At 36.5% G+C, this 25,639-nt stretch overlaps 1 protein-coding gene across 3 annotated transcripts in view; it reads right to left on the bottom strand.

The window, feature by feature from the left end:
- The window catches only part of MYPN (myopalladin), a 111,957-nt gene that overhangs the window by 74,734 nt on the left and 11,584 nt on the right, over nucleotides 1–25,639 (bottom strand). The window contains exons 1-2 of one of the 3 annotated variants that reach the window (XM_027062110.2): nucleotides 24,254–24,427; nucleotides 8,523–9,425 (exon numbers count right to left, since the gene is read on the bottom strand). In XM_027062110.2, coding sequence (XP_026917911.1) covers nucleotides 8,523–9,424 — 902 coding nt within the window. In that variant the 5' untranslated portion in view covers nucleotide 9,425; nucleotides 24,254–24,427. Of the gene's footprint in view, nucleotides 1–8,522; nucleotides 9,426–21,220; nucleotides 21,897–24,253; nucleotides 24,428–25,639 lie in introns of those variants that run through there. The other 2 variants (XM_027062109.2, XM_027062111.2) reach the window with 2 other exon arrangements.

Below are 25,639 nucleotides of genomic sequence, written 5' to 3'. Positions count from 1 at the left end.
ATACATGATTATAAAACTTTTAGAAGACAATATACAAGAATATCTTACTTTGAGGTTAGAAAAAAAATTTTTTTTTAATTTTTTAATGTTTATTTTTGAGAGACAGACAGACAGAGAGTGAATGGGAGAGGGGCAGAGAGAGAGAGGGAGAGAGACACAGAATCTGAAACAGACTTTAGGCTCTGAGCTGTCAGCACAGAGCCCAATGAGGGGCTCCAACTCAGGAATAGCGAGATCATGACCTAGGCTGAAGTTGGACGCTTAACCAACTGAGTCAGCCATGCGCCACTTAGGAAAAATTTCTTAAGCTAGCATACTATAAAAACCAAAGCCACAGGGGCACCTAGGTGGCTCAGTTGATTGAGTGTCTGACATTGGCTCAGGTCATGATCTCAGTCAGTGGCTTCAAGCCCTGAGTTGGCTTTGCGCTGACAGTATGGAGCCTGCTTCAGATTCTCTTTTCTCTCTCTCTCTCCACCCCTCCCCTGTTCTCTCTCTCTCTTTCAAAAATAAACATTAGAAAACCATAAGAAATGTAATTAATTTTATACTAAAGTTAAAAATATCTAATTATGAAAGATACCATAGAGAAAAGAAAAAGGCCAGTCAAACCCAGAGAGGATGTTTTCATAACACATATGACATATGATTAGTATCTTAATCAGATTTTTTAAAAGTCTTACAAGTCAATAAGAAAAAACAAACAAATTGATAGAAACATGAAAGATATAAAGAGGCCCTTCATAGAAGTGAACACTGAATGTCAATTGACATGCTTTTAAAAATCTCAACTTCATTAAAACCTGTGGAAATGAAAATGAAAATTACAATATACCATTTCATACCTATCCGACTGGCAAAAATTTAAGTCTGATAATACACATATTGTCAATGATGTAGAACAACCAGAACTGTTATGCGATGTTGGTGGGAATGTAAGTTGAAACAACTCTTTTGAAAAAAATTTGGTATTACTATAAAGTTGTTGTACGTACTCCACCAGCAATTCCATGCCTAGACACACTCATGCACCAGGAGAATATATTAGAATGTTTATAATAACATTGTTCATATCAGGAAAAATTGTACATCAATAATACAATCTTCTAGCCTTACAGTAAAATGCTATATAGTGATGAAAATGAGTGAATTAGAGTTACATGCAATGTCATTGATATAGTTTTTAGAGAAAAGATTGAAACAGCAGAAGAATATGTATGTTACAATTCCACTTACATAAAAAATACATGTGAATTTCACTAATAGTACTTTTTAAAGCTGTTTATTATAGAAATTTTCAAACAACACAAGTAGAGACGCTGTATAATGAACCACCATACACATATCACTTAGCTTCAACAAATTATCAACAAATGGCAAATGTGTTTCTTTTATTTTTTAATGTATTTTTTTTTTCAACGTTTATTTATTTTTGGGACAGAGAGAGACAGAGCATGAACGGGGGAGGGGCAGAGAGAGAGGGAGACACAGAATCGGAAACAGGCTCCAGGCTCCGAGCCATCAGCCCAGAGCCTGAGGCGGGGCTCGAACTCACGGACCGCGAGATCGTGACCTGGCTGAAGTCGGACGCTTAACCGACTGCGCCACCCAGGCGCCCCGGTGTTTCTTTTATATTCTCCATTTTTTCCCGCCTTGAATTATTTTAATGGAAGTCTAGGATTTTGTGTCATTCACCTGTAAATACTTCCATATCAATATTATATAGAGACATAAAGATACGTTGTAAAACTATGAAGAAAAACCATTAAGAAAAATTTAAAGAGAGGGGTGCCTGGGTGGCTTAGTCAGTTAAGCATCTGACTCTTGATTTTGGCTCAGGTCATGATCTCATAGTTTGTGGGATCGAGCCCCACATCAGGCTCTGCACTGACAGTGCAGAGCCTGCTTGCGATTCTCTGTCTCTCTATCTCTGCTCCTCCCCTGTTCGCTCTCTCTCTCTCTCTCAAAAATAAATAAATAAACATTAAAAAAAAGAAAAATCTAAAGAGAAAACACAAGATTTGAGCTCATGGTTATTCTGAGATGGGAGGAAGGGGCAGCATTAGGAAGACAGTGGTCTTAAAAATAATGGATATGTGGACACATAGACGTCTATGCTATTATTCTTATATTATGCACATATATGTATGTAAATATTCTTCAGTATCTATTCAAAATATACTTTAGAAAACAATTCAGACAATTCAGTCTGGTGATCTTTGTCCACTCTGGGAGTGTATATGAAGTCAAGAGACTGATTAAAGAAAGTTGGTAGGCAAGTAGCAAGGACTTGGAGAGGTTCTGGAGTTTGTGGGGATAGAGAATTTATACCAAACTCTTGCCTCAAAAACATTTAAGGTGAAAGGATATTTAGTATTGCCCAAGAAGGAAGGACAAAGAGAGAGGACTTCAGTGGAAGGAGCCTAAATTTCCAAAGTTTACAGGGGCAAAGATGTCTTCCCATGGGCCAAGTGGACACCACAGAAATTAGCCTGGTTTTCCACCTCAGAACAGATCTTGCCTCAAAGCACCACCAACTAAGGTGAGGTGACTACAATAGAAGTCTGTGAGGAGTGTACTGTTGGAATAAGAACTGAGAAGCAGGTGCTAAAGTGTTACCAAAGAATGCAACCTGGGGAAGGTCCCTCCTAGTAAGGATGCCTCTGAAGAAATTGCAAAAATTCTCAGCATGGAGACAAACAGGAGTTTGTTAAAACACAGATGTCTAGGCCTCACTTTCAGAGATCCTGATTCAGTAGGTATAAGGTGGAATCTGCAAATTTGCGTATTCACTGAGGTCTCAGATCATGCTGACCCAAAGTGTTCTACGAGGCTCTCAAAATGTCACCTCTGCCCTTCTTTGGACTTATCCCAAACCATTTCCTCTTCTCTCTTTATGTTCTAGGGATACCAGTTCTTTTAATTCATTAAAGTCAACAACGGTCTTACAAACTCAAGGCCTCCAAATTTGCTATTCCCTCACCCTGAAACACTTTCCCCAAACCCCACTTTGCTGAGCTAACTCCCAGGGATCTTTTATTTCTGAGCTTAAATATCACCTTTTAAGAAAACCTTTCACAGCCTACCCGTAAGGTTTTGTGCCTTCACTATATGCACCATCCTTTATAACATTTATCATAATTGTAATTATATAATAATTTTGGTGAATTTTTGTTTATTGTTTGTATAACAGTATATGGCACACTGTAGGCATTTAGTATTGGTTGGATAAATGAGTGAACGAAGGCATCTAGATTTTCCCAAAAGGTAGAAGAAAAAGCCCCTAAATAATGTAATATTTCAAAATATTTTTATATTTTTTCACTATGTATCATATATAATTACTTCTAATAATATTTTTGTATTTCCCCTGAATCATTTAAAATATCGTTTGTCTTTATAACTAATTTATTTTCTGAGCACATCACTTGCAGGCCAAGGTCCAGAAGTAGCAATAGGAAAACGAAACAGCCAAAGCAGGCACTGACATCTATAAAGGGTAAATTTGTGTTGCTTCAGAAGGTTGTGTACAAGCAACCATACTTAGTGTGACGCAGCTGTACATTCCTGGGAAAAGAATTTGAAGTCAGGATACAAAAAGGGATCATGGCCATTTGCTGTGAATTCCTGCAGACTCTTTCATCTGTGCATAATGTATGAATGTATTTCATTTTCTAAGACAACTCCTCCAATGAAGCTATGTCCAAAATTAAGCTTTCAAAAACACTACCTTCAGTGATATAGGATCTCACCTCTACAGAACAAGATAATTTCTGCCCAATTAACTTGGAAATCAACAAATATACTAAAGATGATTTTTCAATTTGCTAAACCAGAGTTATAAGAACATGGAAAAAAATGCTGATTACACAGATACAAGGTTAGACCTCAGTTGCCAGATATACTTGAACATTTTCTTGCAAAAATGAAAAGGATATTATTCTCCTTGACTGTCATATTCCCATATGGTAAACTGAAATGTCTCATTATTATTTTAATGCACTTTTAAGGAATTCTCTGGATCAAAATCTGTGTCCCTGGATTCTGTGTAGACGCCTCAGGAGTTCCAGGCTTCTTCCATCCCAATGCTTTTCAATTTCAAAAGCTCTAATTTTATCTTTCTAAAATATGTGTTTGTAGGGGCACCTGGGTGACTCAGTAGGTTAAGCCTCCAACTTTGGCTCAGGGCATGATCTCAGGGCTTGTGGGTTCGAGCCCCGTGTTGGGCTCTGTGCTGACAGCTCAGAGCCTGGAGCTGCTTCGGATTCTGTGCCTCCATCTCTCTCTGCCCCAACCCCACTCACACTCTGTCTCTCTGTCTCTGTCTCTCTCTCAAAAATAAATAAAAGTTAAAAAAAAATTGAACAGAGACAGAACACGAGTGGGGGAGGGGCAGAGAGGCAGAGAGACACAAAATCCCCAGCAGGCTCCAGGCTCTGAGCTGTCAGCACAGAGCTCGATGTGGGGCTCAAACCCAGAAACCGTGAGATCATGACCTGAGCAAAGTCGGACGCTTAACCGACTGAGTCACCCAGGCTCCCCGCCCCCCGCCGCCACCCAAATTTTTTAAAATATGTGTTTGCGTGTGTGTGTGTGTGTGTGTGTGTGTGTGTGTGTGTGTGTGTGTTGGAATAACATGTAACAGATTCATTGTGGGGAGAAAAGTGGGAGGAGGAGTTACTGCTAGAAGAAGATTGGAAAACACTACTCCAGTCTGGCACTAGCGGAAGTTAGTTCCAAGTGTTACCTGCTTATATATAGTCCCTTTGTAATTACAGAGATATTGTGTCCAGATTTCCCAGTGTCCAGGTCATTCCTTGGAATGTCTCCAGTTCCACTACCCTCCCATTTGACCTTCAGTCCTGCATTTCCAACTGCCTACTTGGATATCATCTCTCAGTCTCCTCATACTCCAATTATTAACCTCCGCCATAAATCAGCCACCTCTTCCATTTTCTTAGCCCTTGCCAATGACCCCATTATAATCTCAGGTATCCGTCTTCAAGCACGTGGAGTAGCATTTTTTACTCATCCTTCCTATCCAGTAGTCACCAAGTTTGGTTTTATTTCTTTTCTTCTAAATCTTGCTCGCTTGCATTTTTCTCTGCTTTCCCATTGCCCCCATTCAAATCTGATCAGAGCATCTGATGCCTGGGTTACCTTCCTCAGCTTCCTAATTGGCCTCTTGACTCCATTCTTTTCAAGTCTAACTCATTCTTCCAGACTAATGCTACTTAAATGCCCCCTTTCATCTTGGTACTTCCCTATACATAACATTAAATCATTTCCAGGTGGTTTTGAAACCAAGTCTGAACTATTCTGCTTTGCTGTCAAGGTTCTGCAAAATCATCTGGCTCTACTCTCTTTTCAAATTAGGTCAGTCTCCTCCCTGTCATATAAAAATATTACTACTCCAGCATCGGTGCCTTTATGTAAACATGTTAAGTTGACCTGGCCTAAAAGGACCCATTCCTCTGCCTACTTCTTCGATCCTCCTCTCATCTTTGCTCATCTGTTACCCATGTTCTTCACATAGTCAAGTACTTGCAGTTCCTTGAAAACACTTGTCTCTAGGCCTTTGCACTTGCTTCCTCCTCCACTGATGGTCTCCTCAAACTAAAGAGACACCTCCTGTGTGAATGCTTCCTTTATCCTGCACTCCAGGCAAAATAATCACATCTTCCTTGAAGCCTCTATGGCATTCTACACATACTTCTGTTATAGACTTTATCACACAATATTGCAATGTTTTGATTACATGGTTGCCCGATTGCTCTTTTAGATTGTGAGCTACCCTCTCAAAATAGTTTTAGACTTGGTTTCAAAACAAGGTCCTTGACCTCCCATAGCTCACAGTTGTTTTGTACTCCCAGTGAGTCACTTTAGTAATTCAATAGGTATTTGTTGAATGAATGAATAAATGAGTAGATTTCTTCCTAAATCCTCTCGCTCCTTCTCACCTTAGATGTCTGAAGCCTTCTTTGATCTTTCTAGTCTTCCATCCCTTCTCTGAAGCCTGATAGTTCTTATGGTTTCATACTGTAAACATTTGGATGATCTTTTAAAACTGAATCCCAAGCTCCTTGAGGGCAGGGACAAATCTTATATTGTCTCTGTCATTGCAGTAAACACAGTGCAGAGCACATAGTAAAAGCTAAATCTATATTTTTCCAATTACAGTTATATAAATTGTGGACTTAGGAAAATAATGATTGCTAATAGTTAACCTGGAAAATTCTAAAATTTTTTTCAATATAATTGCAGTCATAAAATGAAGTACTAATTCATTCGGAAACTATTTAGTGAATACCTAGGAATTTCCTGGCACCAAACCAGTGGTTGAGATACAGGCATGAATTCAATCAGTAAGAAAATTCTTCCAGGTAAAACTAGTATTGCTACATAGAAGCTGTGTACATTTTTTTTTCACTTTTAAGTTTGTAAATTTGTAATTGGTTAAGTAGTTTTTGAGTGACTACCAGATAACTTTGTTTTTTGGGGAATGGGTATCTTATAATTCTTCCTGGCTGATTTTTCTCACGGGAGCACTGAATTCTTTTTTTTTTGTATCTGAGATTGTCATGGTCAAGAAAGAGGGAGAATCAGTTCTGAATGATCTGGTCTAGTTTTTTGGGGTTTTTTTTTTTTTTTTTTGGTCCAACCCATGTTCAAAAAGTAGTGGGTTTAACAGAAAAGCAAGTTGTACATGTACTCTAACTTGAATGCTCCCCAGCTTACTTAGGCCAACCAGATGTCACTGAGTAGTTTCTATCATGGTGCTGTGATGACATCTGACCAGCATTACCAACCAGAATCCTAGAGAGTGCCATCAGGCATGCTTAGGGTAGAAAGGTAGATACTGCTCTGTGTGGTACAATTTCAACCCTTTGCCATATCTTAGGTCAAATGACTCACTCCTGATTTAAATCTAAATTTAGTTTCTTGTTTTCCTGTTTCTTTATGCATTAGTTTACTTAAAATTTCTCAGTGACTACTAAGGGTCTGAAAGTGTGCTTGGTGCTCAAGATACACAGGAGAACCACTGCCCTCAAGGAGGTCATTTGGGTAACTGGATAGTAGTGTATACACCATTGTAGAAATAATATTTAATATTGCCTTATGTTGCCTTTGAAAAGCAAAATTCAGTATATGAACACATCTTTGGACTAGAATCTCTTGAATCAATATGCAAATATGAATAAAACTATTATTATTAATACTATTACTGTCCCATAATACCTATAATATGAATACTGTGTAAGAAAAAGACAAGGCCCTGTTTACACACCTAGAATAAATGTTAAATAGTAATTAAGTCATATTCTACTAGTAAATAGATGGTTAGGAAGGCAAAGTGACTGTTACAGGATTCTAAATACCAGTAATTCTCTACAAAAGCAATACACATAAAGTAGTTTATTCATATATTATTACATTATAATATTAGAGTTTGCAAATATCACCCTGGGTTTTGTGAGGCCTGAAGCTCATAAATGTGGAAGAACCCCTTAAAAAATAAAATAAAATTAGACCACAAAGTTAGGAAACGCTTATGCGAATGAGGAGCCCTGAAGCTTAAGCTTCATTTGCTTCGAAGAAAAGCTAACTGGTAGGCACATAAAAGATTAATATCCTCTCTACTCATCAGTCATATTAGGGAAAGACTTGGACTTTAAGGAGAATAGTGTTCATTAAGCTGATATCAAAAAGTTTATAATAAATACAATACATGTAAAATGAATCTTTAAATTGATCTTACTAGGCCACAGCCTTATTCTATCTTTATTTTATTAATCTTTATTCTATTATTTGGCTTTCTTTAAAGTTAAAAAAATGCCACAGGTATTCATTGAGTATAGATCTTAAATACTTTCTTTTTTTAAGCTTCAGGCTATAGACCTGTGCTATCCAATACCATAGTCACTGGCCACAAGTGGTATTGGGCACTTGAAATGTGGCTGGTGCAACCAAGCCTGAATTTCAAATTATATTTAATTTTAATTAAATTTAAAAACTGATACTAAATTCCACTGTTAGGAAATTTTGAACTATGTTTGGAACAACTTGGGTATGTCAAGCTACTTTTTCAATTATAAGTGTTACGAAATCTAGATGCAGATTAAGTATTTCCTAGGAAAATTTAGCAGTCAAATTGAGATGTGCTGTTTATAAGTGTAGAACTCACACTGGATTTTAAAACTCTAGTATGCCAAAAATAAGATGAAATATTGTATTAATAATTTTTATATCGATTCCCTGTTGAAATCATAATATTTTAATATGGTGGTTAAATAATACATAATTATAAAGTTAATACCACCTGGTTCTTGGAAATCTGGCTACTAGAAAGTTTTAAATTGCACATATGGCTGATATTATATTTCTATCGGAGAGTGCTACGTTAGACTCTTTTTCTCAAAAGGAGTGTATAATTTTTGAAACCACATACTTAAAAGATAGACATAGGAGGATCCGGGTGGATGGAAAGCAATTACCAAGCATTACTAATGGGACATTTTTACCTTACTTGAGGTGGTGGAATTCCTACCACTATGCAATCCAACTGTACTCTGGTTCCTTCTGGAACTTCTCTGCTCCGTAACTTTTGAGTGAACCGGGGAGGTTGCCCCAGAGGTTCTTCATAGTACAAAGATGAAGGTGAAGACCCGGGGGTGGTGTCTCCACCAGCTGCCTCACTGGCAGCCAGCTCAGCTTCGCGCCTCTTAGCTTCCTGCCGTTCAAGGGCGTGATTCACTTCATTATCCCTAGTATCTGCAGGGATAGGGATGGGAACAGAAGATCTTTCTCTTCTTTCTGAGATATCTGAGAAACTGGAGCTATTTTCCTGCATAAGTTTGTTTTGAGATTCCAATTTACTTTTGTGGTTTTTGCAGGCACGAGGTCTAATCCTTTTGGAGCTATGGGCTTTGAAAAGGGAAGACAGCTCTTCAATGAAATCGGCAGCCTTATTTAAGAATACTTTTTTGGACTGGGTTTCAGAACTATACTGTGGCCTTTTTGCCTCCTGGGAGCTCTCTCTAGAGCTAGTAGAACCTTGAGAGTTATCCTGACAACAGTTGGGGTCAAAACTTGATTTAGGTGAGTGTTTCATTTGATCAGATGAAAGGCGTTTTCTAGCTTGAGCATCATCTGCTTTCTCCAAAGGGTCATGATTGATGGCCAATCTTGCCAGATTGACACTTTCATCTAATTCCTCTTGGCTCAGGAAGGCTGAAAGATCTGGAAGGTCATCTTGGCCTCCTCCCCCTTCAGCAGCTCCAGAAGGATTGCCAAAATGGAAAGGGTTGGAGGAAGGTTCTGCTCGACTCCTTTCATTGTTTCCCCGGTGTCTAGTTTCTGCTAAATAACTCTCTCTTAGAAGCTGAGATATGGAAGTAGAAGCTTCTACGCTGTCGTCTTGCATGCTGTTACAAATAATAACAAGAACAAAAAGTTTCAGTCATTTCTAAAGAATAACAAGTCTATGTTTATTAGAGCATGATGGATTCTTAAGAACTTAAAGTTTGAAATAAAAAATTGCCTAATTTTGATACTTCTACAAAATTTCCATTGAAGACTTAAAGGTTAACCTCAAATTGTAATATGAAGAGGAACTGAATGAGATTTCCCTGTAATATAAAATAAAAGCATGGGTGATAAGCACTGAATTAAATTCTTTAACACAAGTTCAGTTGTGAAAGCTATAATGTAACTATAGTGAGATTAAATGCAATCTCTAAGCATAATTTTGATAACATCTGTAAAGGGCTTTTAGTTATAAAGACCTTTCATACACAGAAATTTGCTCCTTTACCTTGAATGTAATAAAATAATAAAAATGAAAAAGTTTTTCATTTAATTCAGAAAAAACCCTACATAAACTGGTATTATCTCCTATTGCTTCAAGACTTTTTCATTCAGCTTCACCCACACTGGTTTCTTATCATTTCTTAAATATTCTAAAGTCACATCTGAAATGCCTCAGGGCATTTGTACTTGCTGTCACTTATACCTGGAATATTCTTTCTGACAATGTTATATGACTCATTTCTCACTTCCTTAAATTACCTGGTCATCTATTCTCTCCTCCGTGATTCCTTCTTTATGACTCAACATAAGGTGGCAATCTCCTTCTAGCCTATACTTTTTACCCAGTTTAGTTTTCTCAGTACCAGCTAACTCTATGAGAAATCTTACACGCACATTTTTAAAAATGTTTATTTATTTATTTTGAGAGAGAGAACGCAAGCAGAGGGGGAGGGAGAGAGAATCCCAAACAGGCTCCATGTTGTCAGTTCAGAGCCCAACTTGGGGCTCAATCTCACAAACCATGAGATCATGAGCTGAACTGAAATCACGAGTCAGAAGCTTAACCAACTGAGCCTCCCAGGAGCCTATCTGCAGGCACATTTTTTAGCAGCTTGTCATTTTCCTTTTACTACTAGAATGTAATGTCCACCAACATAAGGAATTTGATCCCAATAAATGTTTAGTGAATAAATTCTTCTTTGAAATGGAAAAAAAAGATACTGACAACATAATCTTATTTACTTACCGAAGACATAAATTTGATATAGTTCGTGAATATAAATAATGTTTTTGTTTTTTGACTAGAGACAAGTTGTTTAAGTTCAATATTGTTTATAGGTTCAATCTGCTCTTGAAAAGTATAATGATTTAGCCTTTTCAAATAAGGTATAATTAATTTAATTTCTACAAAGATAGGAGTTAGAGCCTAGGTTTAAAAAAAGTCTCTCATATTAAGATTGGTGAAGAGGGGTTATAGGAGACAGGGAAATGAAGTGCAAGACAGGACAACCTATACTACATTTCACTGTATACCCTTTCCTCACTTTTGAGTTTTAATTATGTGAGGATATTACTGATTCAAAAAATAAATAATTTTTAAAATATTAAGAAAATACTACCATAACTTTAGTTCAAAGCCCCCTGGACTAGAGAGTTTAGTAATGCAAAGCACTTTTATATTATTAACCTTTTATCATTTATTTATTCACACATTTGCTAGAGGGATGGCAAACTTGTGACCCGTAGACTGTTACTCCTCTTTCTTTCCTTAAATGATACAGCTAACAGATTACAGTGCTCTTCCCATTGATCTTGACTGTCTTAACACTCCACTTCTTCAGCCACCACTAATCAATCAGAGATGGCAATAGAGCTGAAGTTTGTTTGCCATTCTTGGCTACTATGTTCTAGGCCTTATGCTGGGAAGATGGAAAGGAAAGTAATCTTTCCTCTTAGGCTTTATGATTCTATCACAAAACTTGTTTTGGTTCACTCCTTTCCCTTACACGATAGCCTCACTTTACATCACAAAGAAGGCTTCCTAGGAACTGTTCTAATTCTCAAACTTTTAGAGTGCTGTCCCAAACTAACCTCTAAATTGGCAAAGTAAGCAGTCACCTTGAGAGGGCAATTAGAGATGGCTAAAGAGATCACCAACAGCAAAGTATTTTCCCACATACTTGTTACTGCCTGAAATTGCCACTACTGGAGTCATTTGTTTGGGTGAAGTCTATTGTGCCTTAAAAAAAGATGAACTGAAAATGCAAAGGTGTTGGATGGGTGCAAAGATTTATCTACAAAGATATTCATCACAGTATAGATGATAATATTAAAAAATTGAACCATGTTCAATAAGCAATTAGTTAATTAAATTATGATATACTCATTAAATAGAACTATCTACCATTTTTAATTTGGTAGAAAACTAAATGATATACAAAATAGTATATGAAAGTATAATTGATATCCCAATTGAAAATGTGTCCCATTTATGCATTAACTTTATAAAAGAAGAGGTTTTTTTTTTTCTTTTTTAACGTTTATTTATTTTTGAGAGAGAGAGACAGAGCACGAGCCGGGAAGGAGCAGAGAAGGAGGGAGACACAGAATCCAAAGCAGGCTCCAGGCTCTGAGCTGTCAGCACAGAGCCCGACGAGGGGCTTGAACTCACAGATCACGAGATAATGACCTGAACTGAAGTCGGATGTTTAACTGACTGAGCCACCCAGGTGCCCCAGAAGAGGGTTTTTTTTTTTTTTTTAATGTTTATTTTTGAGAGAGATTGAGTAAGAGCTCTGAAAGGGAAGGGAAAGGGGGAGGGGCAGAGAGGGGGGAACGGAGGATCTGAAGCAGGCTCTGTGCTGACTGACAGCAGAGAGCCTGATGTGGGGCTCAAACTCATGAACCATGAGAACATGAGCTGAAGTTGGCTGCCTAACTGTCTGAGCCACACAGGCGTCCCTAGAAGACTTAAAGAAAGATATGTGAAATAAGTGCAAAATGCTATTTGAAATGCAATTGAAGTACTAATTCAAAATCCTTCTCGTTTGTAAATCAACTATTTCATAGTCTTGTGTGAATTTCTGCACATACAGAAACCTTGATCAGATCCTTGAACAGTGTGGGTTTTAGAAGCACCAACCCTTATAATAAAAAATCCACATATAACTTTTAATTCCTCCAAAATTTAACTGTTAACAACCTACTGTTGACCAGAAGCCTTGCCAATAACACAGTCAATTAACACATATTTTGTATTATATATGTATTATATACTGTATTCTCACCATAAGGTAAGCTAAAAAAAAGAAAATATTATTAAGAAAAGCATAAGGAAGAGAAAATGTTTTTACAACACTGTACTGTATTTTTAAAAAATCTAAAATAACCTGTGTATAAGTGGACACATATACAATTCAAACCCATGTTGTTCAAGGGCAACTGTATTTAAATGTAAAGGGAAAATGAAATAATTTATAAATAAGAATGGCCTCTTATTAGGTGAACATTATTGTATATTGCATTTATGTAACTTCATCTCTAACTCTGTATTCTAAGATGGCTTTTATCTCGAGGCAACATGGAATGAGCATTGGTCTTGGAATCAGATTGGTTTTCAAATTCTGGGTTCATGAACTCTTAGGAGTTGTGTGACTTTGAGTAAATCACTTCTTTGAGCTTTGGATTTCTCATCTGTAAAACATGGATGATGTCTATTTTCAAGGAGAGTGAGGATCAATAACATTATGAATGGAAACCCTTAAAACAGGGCTAATCCCTATAATGGACACTCAAAATCATGTTAGTAAAATATTTAGGTAAAGGTGATGTTAATGTTGAAAAAGTGTTAAAATTTTTATATTTTTGGTGAAAATAGGAAAGAAAATACTCATAAATGGTATTCACTGCTCTCTGTAACCATTTTTTTTTCTTTTTGAAAGAAAAGTTAATTGAGGTGTGAATGTGTGCCTGCTCTGATGCTTATGGTCATAAGAAATTATTATAATAACAAAACCTTCAAGTATTCAAAATAAAGAGTTGCTTTAATGGTCTAATTTAATAAATGTTTAATTAATTTCTTTAATGTTCTTTAATGTAGTATTTATTACTTAAAACTTTGAGGTTAGATGGGCATTGAAGAGGGCATCTTTTGGGATGAGCACTGGGTTGTGTATGGAAACCAATTTGACAATAAATTTCATATATTAAAAAAAAACAAAAAACCAAAAAAACTTTGAGGTTAGATGTGATTCAAATCCCAGTTCTGACACTTTCTGGTTGTATAAACTCAACAAAGGCACTTAACCTCTGTAAGCTTCAGCTGCCACATCTTCAAAACAGGGATAATAACAGTAGTCATCTCATAGGTCAAAGTGATGATTAAATGTGTTTGGCATTTAGTAAATGTTCAATAAATGGTAATTATTATTATTATTATTATTATTGCTATTATAAAACAACTTTAGTGACATACCATGATAAGAAATGGAAGTAGAACTAGTGAAATGATTGACCCAAGGACAAACTTTGAAGAGAAACTGAATTCCATACGTGTAGCTAATTCAGCACTATTTATATTCTGTTGAAACACATGTAGTCTCATGAGTGAACTGTGCTGCTTTCAGATCTTTGTGTATATTTTCTTTGCGTAGGCTGCTCCCTGTCCGCACTTCCCTTCACTACCTTACTGGGTCAAGTTACTGGTCTTCAGTTCTTAGCTGAGACATTGCTCTGGGATTTCTTCTTTGTTCGGGGTTGGGTACCTGTGCAATGTACTCCCAAAGTTTTCTGTCTTTATCCCCAAACACAGCACTTATCACAACATATTAAATTTGCCTATTTACATTTCTGTCTACTTCATTTTGTTTTTGTACACCATTATCTCTGTGCACACACAGCACATAGAAGGTGATCAGTAAATATCTGTTGAATTCTTTTGTTCATTAGAATTTCTTGCTAAATCTATTGTTGCTTATCTTTTATTTTAGTTGCAGGATAAAGTAATATTTCTATTTACGAAATCATATTTACAAAGAAAACCTCCAGACATAAAGAAAAATATAAACTGGTAAAGGCAGTAATAACTTCAAGGTGACTTCCAAATGAAAGTTTATTTATGGTGGGTAAAATAACTGGAATTTTGCTTTCTTTTCACACCAGAAATATCAAGAACATCTGATTATAATCAGAAACCTGGGTTTAAATCCCAATACCAATACTAAATAACGGTGTTATACTGAGCATGCCATTTAAGGTAACTTAACCTCAATTATTCCCATCTTTCAAATGGAATAATAACAATTCCATTTCAGAAGGTTCTCAAATGAAAATGCATGTATAAATTGTTAAGCTGATAAATATTCTCTACAATAAGAAATAAGAAATGCATCATTTTTCTCTTTCAAGCATTAATTTTAAACTATTTGTTACAAAATTTACACTTTTAAAGAGCCCAAATACTTTTAAAAAGCTATTATGTAATATGTGGTCCGGGCTGGCTTTGTCTGTGCCACAGCATTTCAGGGAGGACCCCTTCTCCTACTGTGGACTGACGCAGCCCTCACCGGAAGGCCCGGTGAAAAAGCCTTTGTCTTTTCTCACAGCACTCCAGGGAACCGGCCTCCTTTTAGGTCAGTCAGAGAAAGACAAATACCATATCATTTCACTCACATGTAGAATTTGAGAAACTTAACAGATGAACATAGGGGAAGGGAAGGAAAAGTAAGATAAAAGTAGAGAGGAAGGCAAATCATAAGAGACCCTTAAATACAGAGAACAAACTGGGGGTTGACGGGGGTGGGGGCTTAAATGGGTGATGAGCATTAAGAAGGGCACTTTTCCAGATGAGCACTGGGTGTCATACGTAAGAGATGAATCACTGGGTTCTACTCCTGAAGCCCAGACTACACTGTATGTTAACTAACTTGAGAATAATAATAAAAAAAGATATTATGGCTAATGTAGCTTTCATTTATTCATCCAGTATACATCTCTTGAGCATCCACTATATGCCAGGCACCATTCCAGGCACTATGGATTCAGCAGTGAACAAATGACAAAGTCCTTACCCTCATGGAGTTGATATTCTAGTGGAGAAGACATAACTGTTAAGAAGAAAAATAAGGCAATGGAATAGAGAATGAAGGGGGAGAGAGAAAGGTATGCTATTTTAGCTAAGATCAGGCATAGCTACTAATACAGTGGGGAAGTCAGCCATGTGACCATCGTGTGGATGGGGGGATGAGAATTTTTAACTCAACGTGTCAATGTGAAGGGAGGCGAATGTTTGCTGTGTTTGAGTCAAGTCCAATGTGCCAGGAGGTGAATGAAAAAGAAGAGTAGAAGAAAAAGAAGTCAGAAAAGTATAAAGTTATATCATGTGAGGCCTTGCAGACCATGGGAAGGTCTTTGAATCCTAGTACATGTGTGAATGGGGAAGCATTTTAAAGTTTTGAGAAGCAGATGACATGGATTTGAAAAAAGTTAATCATGGATGCTATGCAAAGAGTCAAGTTGAAGGGAGCAAATGCAGAAATGAACAGATGGGTCAGGGGTGTACTGCAGTATGCTAATCAAAAGATGATGGTGGCTTGGATCAATGAATGGTATCAGTGGGAGATGGTGAGAAATGATCAGATTTGAGGTATCTTTTCAAAGTAGAGTCCGTATAATTTGTTAATGGACTGAAAGATACGAGAGAAAGGGCAGAGTCAAGGGTGACTCCAATATTTAGGACCTCAGCAACAAGGTGAGTGGTGGAATCATTTACTTGGATGAGCAGGTTTCAGGAAAGGAAATTAAGAATTCTCCTAGACATTTCATCTGAGATGTTCAGAGTGACATTGGACTTTGTTTCCTTCCTTCTGCTTCTTACAAAATTGAAACATTTAACGCCACTTTCAAAATAAGAATGAGCATTGCCTTTGAGAACAGATCATGGTTAAGGTTAAATTGTCCTAGGTTGGAAATTAAACAGTTAATGTGGCATAAATAATCAAGACGGGGTGCCTGGGTGACTCAGTTGGTTAAGCGATCCACTCTTGATTTCGGCTTAGGTCATGATCTCACGGTTCTTGAGTTTGAGCCTCACATTGGACTCTATGCTGACAGAGTGGAGCCTGCCTGAGATTCTCTCTCTCCCTCTCTCTCTCTCTCTATCTCTCTCTCTCCCTCCCTCCCCCTCTCTTTCTCTTTCTGTCTCTCAAAATAAATAAACTTTAAACAAAATAATCAAGATAGACTTTAGTAAATCATATAAATTAATTTAGTGACATAGAAGGCTTATTGAATGTTCTTCACTTAGCTAAATACCTCTATTTCACCCCCCCACCCCCCGCCCTAGGATTTCTTTTGAAGAGACCATCTGCCCTGAGAACTCGCTGAAAATGTAAAGGTCTGGTTCATAATAACAAAACTTGATGCTGGTACCTTTGGGCATATTTTTCAACTCCTGTTAACTCAGCACTACTCTTCTGTAGGCTCTAAAAAGAACTTTTTGGAAATATCATATGGTATACACCCATCTTTTGGTTATATGAATATTTAAACTGGGACATTGACCAGAGAATTGGCAAAGCCTAATATGAAGTAACTTGGGGAACACCTGGGTGACTCAGTTGGTTTAGTGACTGATTTCGGCTCAGGTCATGATCTTGCAGTTAGTGGGTTCAAGCTCACTGTTGTCAAGGCACAGCTGGCTTCAGATCCTCTGTCCCCATCTGCCTGCTCCTCCCCTGCTTGCACTCTCTCAAAAATAAATAAACATTAAAAAAAAAGCAGTTTGGCAATATGTATTATGAGAATTAAAATTGTTCACACCTTTAAAAAAAAAAGAAGTAACTTGGACTCAAACATAAATACTGAAATTTTCTGGCTATTAAGTATCATTAGGTATCTATTGTATTGTATTGTATTGTATTGTATTGTATTGTATTGTATTGTATTTTAAGTGGGATCCACACCCAATGTGGGGCTTGAACTCATGATCCTAAGATCGAGTCATATGCTCTACTGACTGAGCCAGCCAGACACCCCTACAATATCATCAGATATCTAAATGAGAAAATAAAGCTGGTTTCTAGGTAAACACAAAAATATCTTGATATTTAATAATTATTTACGTAAAGAGCTGGAATAGGACAAGATAAGACAACTTTAAGTAACTCACCTCTAGAGTGAGGATGAGCAGAACTACCCTGCTTACATCATAGGTTTGTTTGTGAAAGCACTTCAAAAATGTTGGGGTGCCTGAGTGACTCAGTCCGTTAAGCATCTGACTTTGGCTCAGGTCATGATCTCACAGCTTTTGCCTTCGAGCCCTGTGTGGGTCTCTGTGCTGACAGCTCAAAGCCTTGATCCTGCTTCAGCTTGTGTCTCCCTCTCTCTCTCTCTCTCTCTGCCCCTGCCCCACTTGCACTCTGTCTCTCTCAAAAATAAATAAACATTTAAAAAAATGTAGAATACAATGCAAATTTAAGGTAATCATTTTCTGCTGATGTGTAATTATTATACCTAGAATGTTCTTTTGGGGGAAGAATCATCAACAAAATTAGGCTTTGCTCCCTCTCTTTAATGCTGGTATTGACCTGTTTGTCTTGCCTTCTCTTTCCCATCATGTCCCACACAATAGAAGTATCTAACTCAGTTCTTTTGGAGAAACTTGCTGAGCCAAGAACCAAATCCCATTACATAGGAACTAGTCCTGGAGAGTTGAGTACAGATTATCTTTTAAAATTTGGCTGCAGATGGGATGCACTTTGAGGCAAATCTTTCTTCATTGTTATGGTTTCCATCCCCTATGACAGTGATCACCTCCAACTTAATTTTATTTCTAATCTATTTTTGGTGTGAGTGACATTAGTAATTTAATAAGTTAGTATATGTTGCATTATTAAAATAAGGACATGAAATATAGGGAAATATGTCAGTTGCAATACAGAAATAGTCTGTGCACCATTGTCTCTTAATTCCTCTTTCCATTTGAAAGAGGAAAAACAGCAGATAAAAACAAATACAGACAAATGTGTACATTAGAAGAGACTGTTGAGCTAAAGAGACAGAGCAGAGCTAATACACAGAGGAAACAGTGGGAATCTGTTTTATTAGGGACATTGCTTAAAGGGCAGGGGTTAAAGGAAGGAAATGGTTTTTAGATAAGAGGCCAAGGGTGAGTAAACCATTCTCTTATTATTGTTTTAATTGAATTGGTAATGGCAGGAAGGTAGGAAAGTAAAGATTGAGTCTGAGGGGGAGAAAAGAGATTGGCTTCTGTGAAACATACTTTTGTATGTTTTCATATACAGAAGAGGATAAACGTGTAGGAAAGTACTACAATAAAGTTAAATTTTGGGCTTTGTCAAACTTTGACAGAGAGCAAAGAAATTGTGTAAAAGTAAACTCTGTGACCTGAGGGAAGGCTAATTAAAGGCAAGCGAGAAGGCTTCAGGCATAGGATCAGGAAAGGGTTTGGTGGCAGTCACAAAAATGAGGTTTTATATCACCCTCGAGATTTCACCATTTACGGTGAACTTAGCTTGTACACAAGACATAAAAAATGAGTAAATGTTAATCCATTTTAAATAAGAAAAATAAGAAAAAAATAGAACATTTTCATCCTCTACAGCCTCTTCATATTTGTGTCAATTTTCTTTAAGTGATGAAGGGTTGAAAAAGATAGCTCCCCCAATTACATGGACATAACATGCTTGCTAGATTGGGAGAGGAGCAGGTGCCCCAAAGAGGCTTGGGATCTCAAGATCTAGTTTTAGTTCAAGAGCTTGGTGGGAAGACTCTGCTGGGGCCCTCCCAGAGGATGTAGTGCATTGTGACTCCAGATGAAGGTGTATATAGCACGCAGCCTGAGCTTGTCAAGGTGACTCTGGTTATACATGAGCTCTACAAACTCTCTGCTGACTGCAGGTAAATAGTCATACAAACGTTTGTGTCCACCAAAAATGTATCTGTTGAGTATAAGCTCTTAAATTTTTAAAGACTATTGTGTCTGTACTTGGGTTGTCCCATTTAAGCCAAAGCATAATTCCCTAGCAGTTTTAAGAGCTCTTTGTCAACTATGAAGCACATAGACCTTCTAGAAAATATCTCCATGGTGCTTGATTCTTTTATATCTCTTAAGAGAGGAAAAAAGATACCTTTTTTCCATTTTTTTGTCTTATTATGGGCAATGACACAATGCAACAAGCAATGCCTTTGTCATATCTCGATGTCAATGAAGGAAACTACTGTAATTATTCTGGGGTTAGCAGTATCATTTGTCTTGTATTTTCAGGTTAGCAAGCTGAGTTCATTACCTCTATTACATATAAGGAATTAACTGTTGAAAAATTTAGCTGTCACTTTAGTTCGTTAAAGCCCTTTCACAATGAAACCTGATTTATGTGCTGCACTATTTCTTCAAAAGTAAGTTGGAAAAACTATCTCTATGAATTCCAAAACCCAGTCTCGAGTAAAAACTCATTCAATTTTTGGTGTCTGTGAATTGCGGTTCTGAGTCCATTCTTTTGAATATGTGCCTTTGTAAGCATACTGTAATAGAAACATGAAATAGAGCCTGTATTCTAAATTACAGATATATGGAACAGGAGCTTTAACACATTTTTTTATTATGAGTTCCAGTAGCATTAGCCATATTCTATAAGTGGGAATGGAGACAAACTTCTAGAATTTGGACAGTGTCCAACTGTTTGTTTCATAGTCCATTATTGTAAGATTCTGTAATGTCTATAATTTTGCCTCCTACAAAGGAAGTCTAATGTGTATATATTTCAGATCTCCTGGAATGGTCTTGAATTTAAATATTTTGTTTGTTGTCAAATCCTGTGTCAGACAGGATATCTTAATTTTTGTTTAAAAATATGTTTGTTATAGCTGTAGGTATAGACATTCTCAATATCCTACAAAAGGATTATGGATTTTATGTGCACCTAAGAGTTATTATTAAGGAGAGACTAAGAATTTGTGGCAGATTATTTAGACTTTGTAGAATTCATGTCATCATTACCAATGTGAAAGTAATTGAACCATAATTTTTTGAGAAAGAAAACCGGGTAGATGTTTTGTTTCTTTCCAACTGATTGATTCTAGTATCTTTAACAAGTATGAGTAAAAATCTGTTGATAAAATAATAACATTTCTTAACACCATTACTGTAATGTTCACTTTTTGGGAATGGTAATATAGATTAATTCATGTTCTCTTTTTCTTCGCTTGTATGTTTTTTTAAATATAATTCAAGATGTGCATCTAATTACTGCTAATAGTGCAATCTACCAGGCCAAACACTTGCCACTGACTGTCAAGTGTCTTTTTGATGCAGTTGAAGAGAGAGAGAGAGAGAGAGAGAGAGAGAGAGAGAGAGAGAGAAAGGAGAAAGAAAGAGCAATGTCCTTTGAGCAAGACTTTCTGCAGCTGTTGTGTACATTAATCCAGGGAGCAGATCTCCCAACACTAAATATAGCAAGCATATCCTTTTACATGATAAAAAAAATTTTAAATGAAAGTCTTTAACTATAGAGTCATATTATTTTAGATTTGAGTTCCTTTAAAAAGGAAATAGGCATTGCACACATATTCTGTATACAAATACCATTATTTTAATAAGTGAATATGTGGAAATGCCAGTGATGTATGTAACATGCCACAACTTCCTCTGTTGAGATATTTTCCCTTAGGACCCAAGCAGGTTGTGATCTCCGTGAATTTCATCAATCCCCTCCAAAATCTTTACATGTAGAAAGCTTTACTTTTCACAAAATTTTGTGTCCCATCATACATCATTAGGAAGCCGTCCTAGGTTTCACTCTAAACAACAGTAATTAGGTCTCTGAAATGTCCCTTTTCCCATTGTCAGTGCCTGTTTTCAAAACACACTTGAGAACTTAAATCTGGATATTACCTTTCTTTTTTTTAGTTGACCCAGATGAGGATGTCCAACCCAGGCAATCCACCGTGATGATAATTATCCAAGGAGAACTTTTAGATGAAAGCACAGGAGAAAAAGAAAATTCTTCACGCCCTTGGAAATCGAGAGTAGCCGTCCATAGAGAGTGAGGAGTTAACCTTAGTTTCAGTGAAGATGGCTGTAAGAAGCTGGACAACCTGTCACCACCGGAGCCAGAGCATTTGTCAGCTCACAGGTCCCAAGTTATTTTGAGCTGTATAAACCATGTGCCTGTGAAACATTCCACCTGATTGGACAGGAGAAAACTGAGCAAAGGGATTCCATAGCAGGACAGCACCTATGCGTGGTAGGGGTCAATCAGTTTTTCTACCTACAGAATTTCACTTTTAGCTAGAGGCCCAAGTTGTTTATTGATTTATGTTTGGAATTAATGCTAAATTCCTGACACCAGTTCCACCTGTTGAAGAAATTGGCATTATTTTTGAAATACACCGAAATTCTTAATTTTTAGGAACTTTAATTTTAATGGGAAATTTATTGTCATTTAACCACGGATACATTTTAGGAAATTAGGCTATGAAAAGCCAATATAAAGCTGAGGCCTAACATCTTAAAGTGGAGAGTTTTTGAACTGTTTGTCCAAAAGCTAAGCAAAAGCAGAGAACATAACGAACATTAAAAGTTGTTAGAGATCATCAAAAAAAAAAAAAAAAAAAAAAAAAAAAAGAAGTGGAAAGAAACATCTGCCTGAGAATAAACCCAGTAACAAATTAGTCTGAACAAACTTCATCAGAAAAACTAATCAGATACTGTTTAAAAGTCAAAACCACTATGTAATGTAATAGATTACAATTCCTATTCTTGTATTAGTATCTAGAATTACATTTTGTATATTATTTAGAAAAAGTCTATGCCATATGTCTTTTTTCACAAGCATTGCCAATCAATAAAAATAATGCTTAACCAAACCAACATCTGTTCAAAACCTACTTTGTCAAAGTACAGTTTTTTTGATATTAATTTCATACATTTTCAGAATAGAAATTTGAGGAAAAAGAAGTTAACCCCATTGCTTACTACAGATTAAGTATGCTATAACATCATTAATCTTGGCAGCAGCCTGGGTTTTGAAAATTCAGATGTCATTGGTTATTTTTTAAAAGGATCATCCTTAGATTTGGCTAGCCTAAAATACATTGGCTTACAGCTAGCTTCTTAATTAAATCACCCAGCGGTTTATAGGAATTCTTCCCATTCATTTATTCAACAAAAATTTACCTAATGCCTATATGTACCAGGTGCTGGGTATGTGCACAAAATAAACTGAAATTCTTGACCTTATGGAATTTACTATGAGATCTCTTTACTCTTTTCAGTCATCTTGAGAATCCCTATTGTATACTGACTAAATGTAAAATTTCTTTGTTTATTGTGAAATATCAGAGGTTTCACTACTTTTTTATGGAGCTTTGTATTTACACAGGCAAAGTGAAAAAAAAATTCAGGACAACTTTTCAGTAATACAAGTTGAAAGTACTATTACTGGGGAGGGAAAAGGGTACCAAAAGAACTGGATTTTGTGGATAGGTTGTTTTTATTACCATAGTAATCCAGTTCTCTAATGACAGATTCCTTTGTTCTCTTACCTAATCCTGTGCTGATACCAACCTCAAGGCTACTTAATTGTGTTTCTGCGTATATTTCTATTTATACGGCTCCAACAGTATCTTTTTATTTAAAGATAAGATCTTCACCCTCTATCCCACTCAGATCTTGAGGCCTAATCAATATAACTGCTGCTAGGTCTTCGTTAGGGATGTAGGAAAGTGGCACCTCTATTTCAGATAATACATAAATGTGCTACGATTTGATTTTCTAAAAGGAAATGCATGCACACACTGTAAGTAAACACATTTCTACTTCCGTACAAACTATGCCATGAGAAGATAGTGTACACAATATTCTGAACTCTTTGAAAAAAAAACTGGATGTAAATATTTAAAATAAATATTACTTGGCAACTGTGGACATTTTGCTTACAATACATCAAACTTGTATTCTAGATTCTAGTTTTTTAAAATTAGTTTTTCTCCCAAGTAACACAGCCTCTAACCTGGGTATCATCATAGTACTTATATAAACATTGTACCACAAACCTACTCAGATTTTACCAGAGTTTACTGATACAAAGAATAATTTTTAAAACTTAAAAAAAAACATTCCAACCGAGTTAAAAAGAAATTTCATAAGTGACAAGTAAACACGAGGTTACATGCCCTAAGCTTTCCTCAGAAAGTTGAGTGGCCTGTCCAACACATGTGTTTATTGTGGTTTGAACATGATCCGGTGCTTGCCTTCAGCTGTTTTCTTAATTCAGTCACTCAGCTACAGAAACAATTTACTCACATTGGGATGATCCACAGCAATACCAAGGAATCTGGGAGATCTATGACAGAGGAAGTCTTCACTTGGAGGATAAGCATCCGAAAATGTCTGTGCTAGTAGATTTGTGTGAAATTTTATATTTCTTATTTTCCCATATTGCTATGGATTTTAATACTTTAGAAGAAATTGCTCACATATACCAAACTTTCAATAAGTTTTGTTTAAAGTTAATATATTTACATTGACTTACCTCCCTCTCATATCAGACAAAAAGAAAAAAACCCTCTATATCTTATTTTTAAAGGACAGAGACATGTATGTATCTCCTAATCTTTGTTAATGAGAATAATATGCCAAAGACAAGCTCTTGTCCATCCAAAAAGATGTATGTATGCTGGATTATAGAGAGTCTTATACAAACCCCCTGATACAATGTAATTGAGAAATACAGTTAAATCCTTGCAAAACTTCTTTTTCGTCTAAACGGTATTGAAAATGCTGGCCCAAAACTAAAATAAAAAACATTACAAAAAAGCTATAAGCTGAAAATCTTTTTAGTTTTTAAAACTAAAAACATTTTTAAAAACTATAAACAGAACACCTATTTTAAAATGTTACCCTGAAAAGTAAATCTGTGTTTACCTGGAGGAGAAGCTCCATTCCGATATCAATCAACCAGGATCATCCAAAGTCCAAATCTCACTGCCTAACTGTGTCAGCCACAGAAGTATCATGAAGGAAATGTGATACCACCCTAACAGAGTAATGAAGGGTATTTACAGGGTTCCGTGGCAGATCCAGGGGACAGTCGTTTAGAACAGATTGCTCTTTGAGATCAACTTTAATAACTCAGTCTGCACGATGTTCTTATCCTGGAGGGATGGTGGGGGTGGATAATGACTAAGATGACTAAGGAAATAGACTTTCTTGATCTTTCATTAGATTAGATGAAAAGGATAGTAATGATGGAATTTTAAAGAATGAAGCATAAGAATGGACAAAATATCCATACACAGGATGCATATGACATGTGTAAATACCCTTTTTTGATATAAAACTAAGAATATGGTTAATACATTTATTAAAGTAAATATGGGAAAAGAATTATTATAATACTTAATGTATGTGCCTCCATTTTAGAGTAATTAGATTATAGCTTTACTTTGTGGTTTCCACGAAAACACAATAGGACTTCCTTGTGCTTTTGATACAGAGAACACATCAACGTCTACACTTTAAACAAAAAAATTTTTTTAATGTTTATTGATTTTTGAGAGAGCAAGAGACAGAGTGTGAGCAGGGGTGGGGCAGAGAGAGAGAGAGGGAAGGAGACACAGAATTTGAAGCAGGCTCCAGGCTCTGAGTTGTTAGCAGAGAGCCCGAGGCAAGGCTCGAACCCACAAACCATGAGATAATGATCTGTGCTGAAATCAGACGCTTAACTGACTGAGCCACCCAGGCGCCCCCTCAACGTTTACACTTTTTAGAAAAAATTTATTTTTCCAATAAGAAAATTTGCATCCCAGGGCGCCTGGGTGGCTCTGTCGGTTAAACATCCAGCTCTTAGTTTCAGCTCAATACTTGATCTCACAGGTTTGTGGATTTGAGCCTGACTGACAGTGCAGAACCTGCTTGGAATTCTCTCTCTCTCCCTCTCTCTGCTCTTCTCCCATGCACGCATGTGCATTCTTTCTCTCTCTCAGAATAAACTTAAAAAAAAATCTGCTTCCCAGAATTTTTAAAAAGAGCATCTGTGATTAACACTAAATTACTGAAGAAATTAAAAAAAATTAGTATCATGTATGTAATCCTGAGTATACAGTTGATTCCCACTTCTTACCACATTAATATGATTATAATAGCACGCATATAAACATATCATCTCAGTAGAAATAAGTTAACATTTCCTAGCTCTGTGCTGGTTACTAGGCTAACCTCTTTATGGACATTGTGCTTTATTTCATGTATTCCTCCAACAGTCAATGAAGTAGATACTGTTATAATTCTCAATTTACAGATCAGAACCTA

Source organism: Acinonyx jubatus, chromosome D2 (genome assembly GCF_027475565.1).
Source record: "Acinonyx jubatus isolate Ajub_Pintada_27869175 chromosome D2, VMU_Ajub_asm_v1.0, whole genome shotgun sequence".
Classification (NCBI taxonomy): domain Eukaryota; kingdom Metazoa; phylum Chordata; class Mammalia; order Carnivora; family Felidae; genus Acinonyx; species Acinonyx jubatus.
This window is presented reverse-complemented; position numbering and strand designations above follow the sequence as displayed.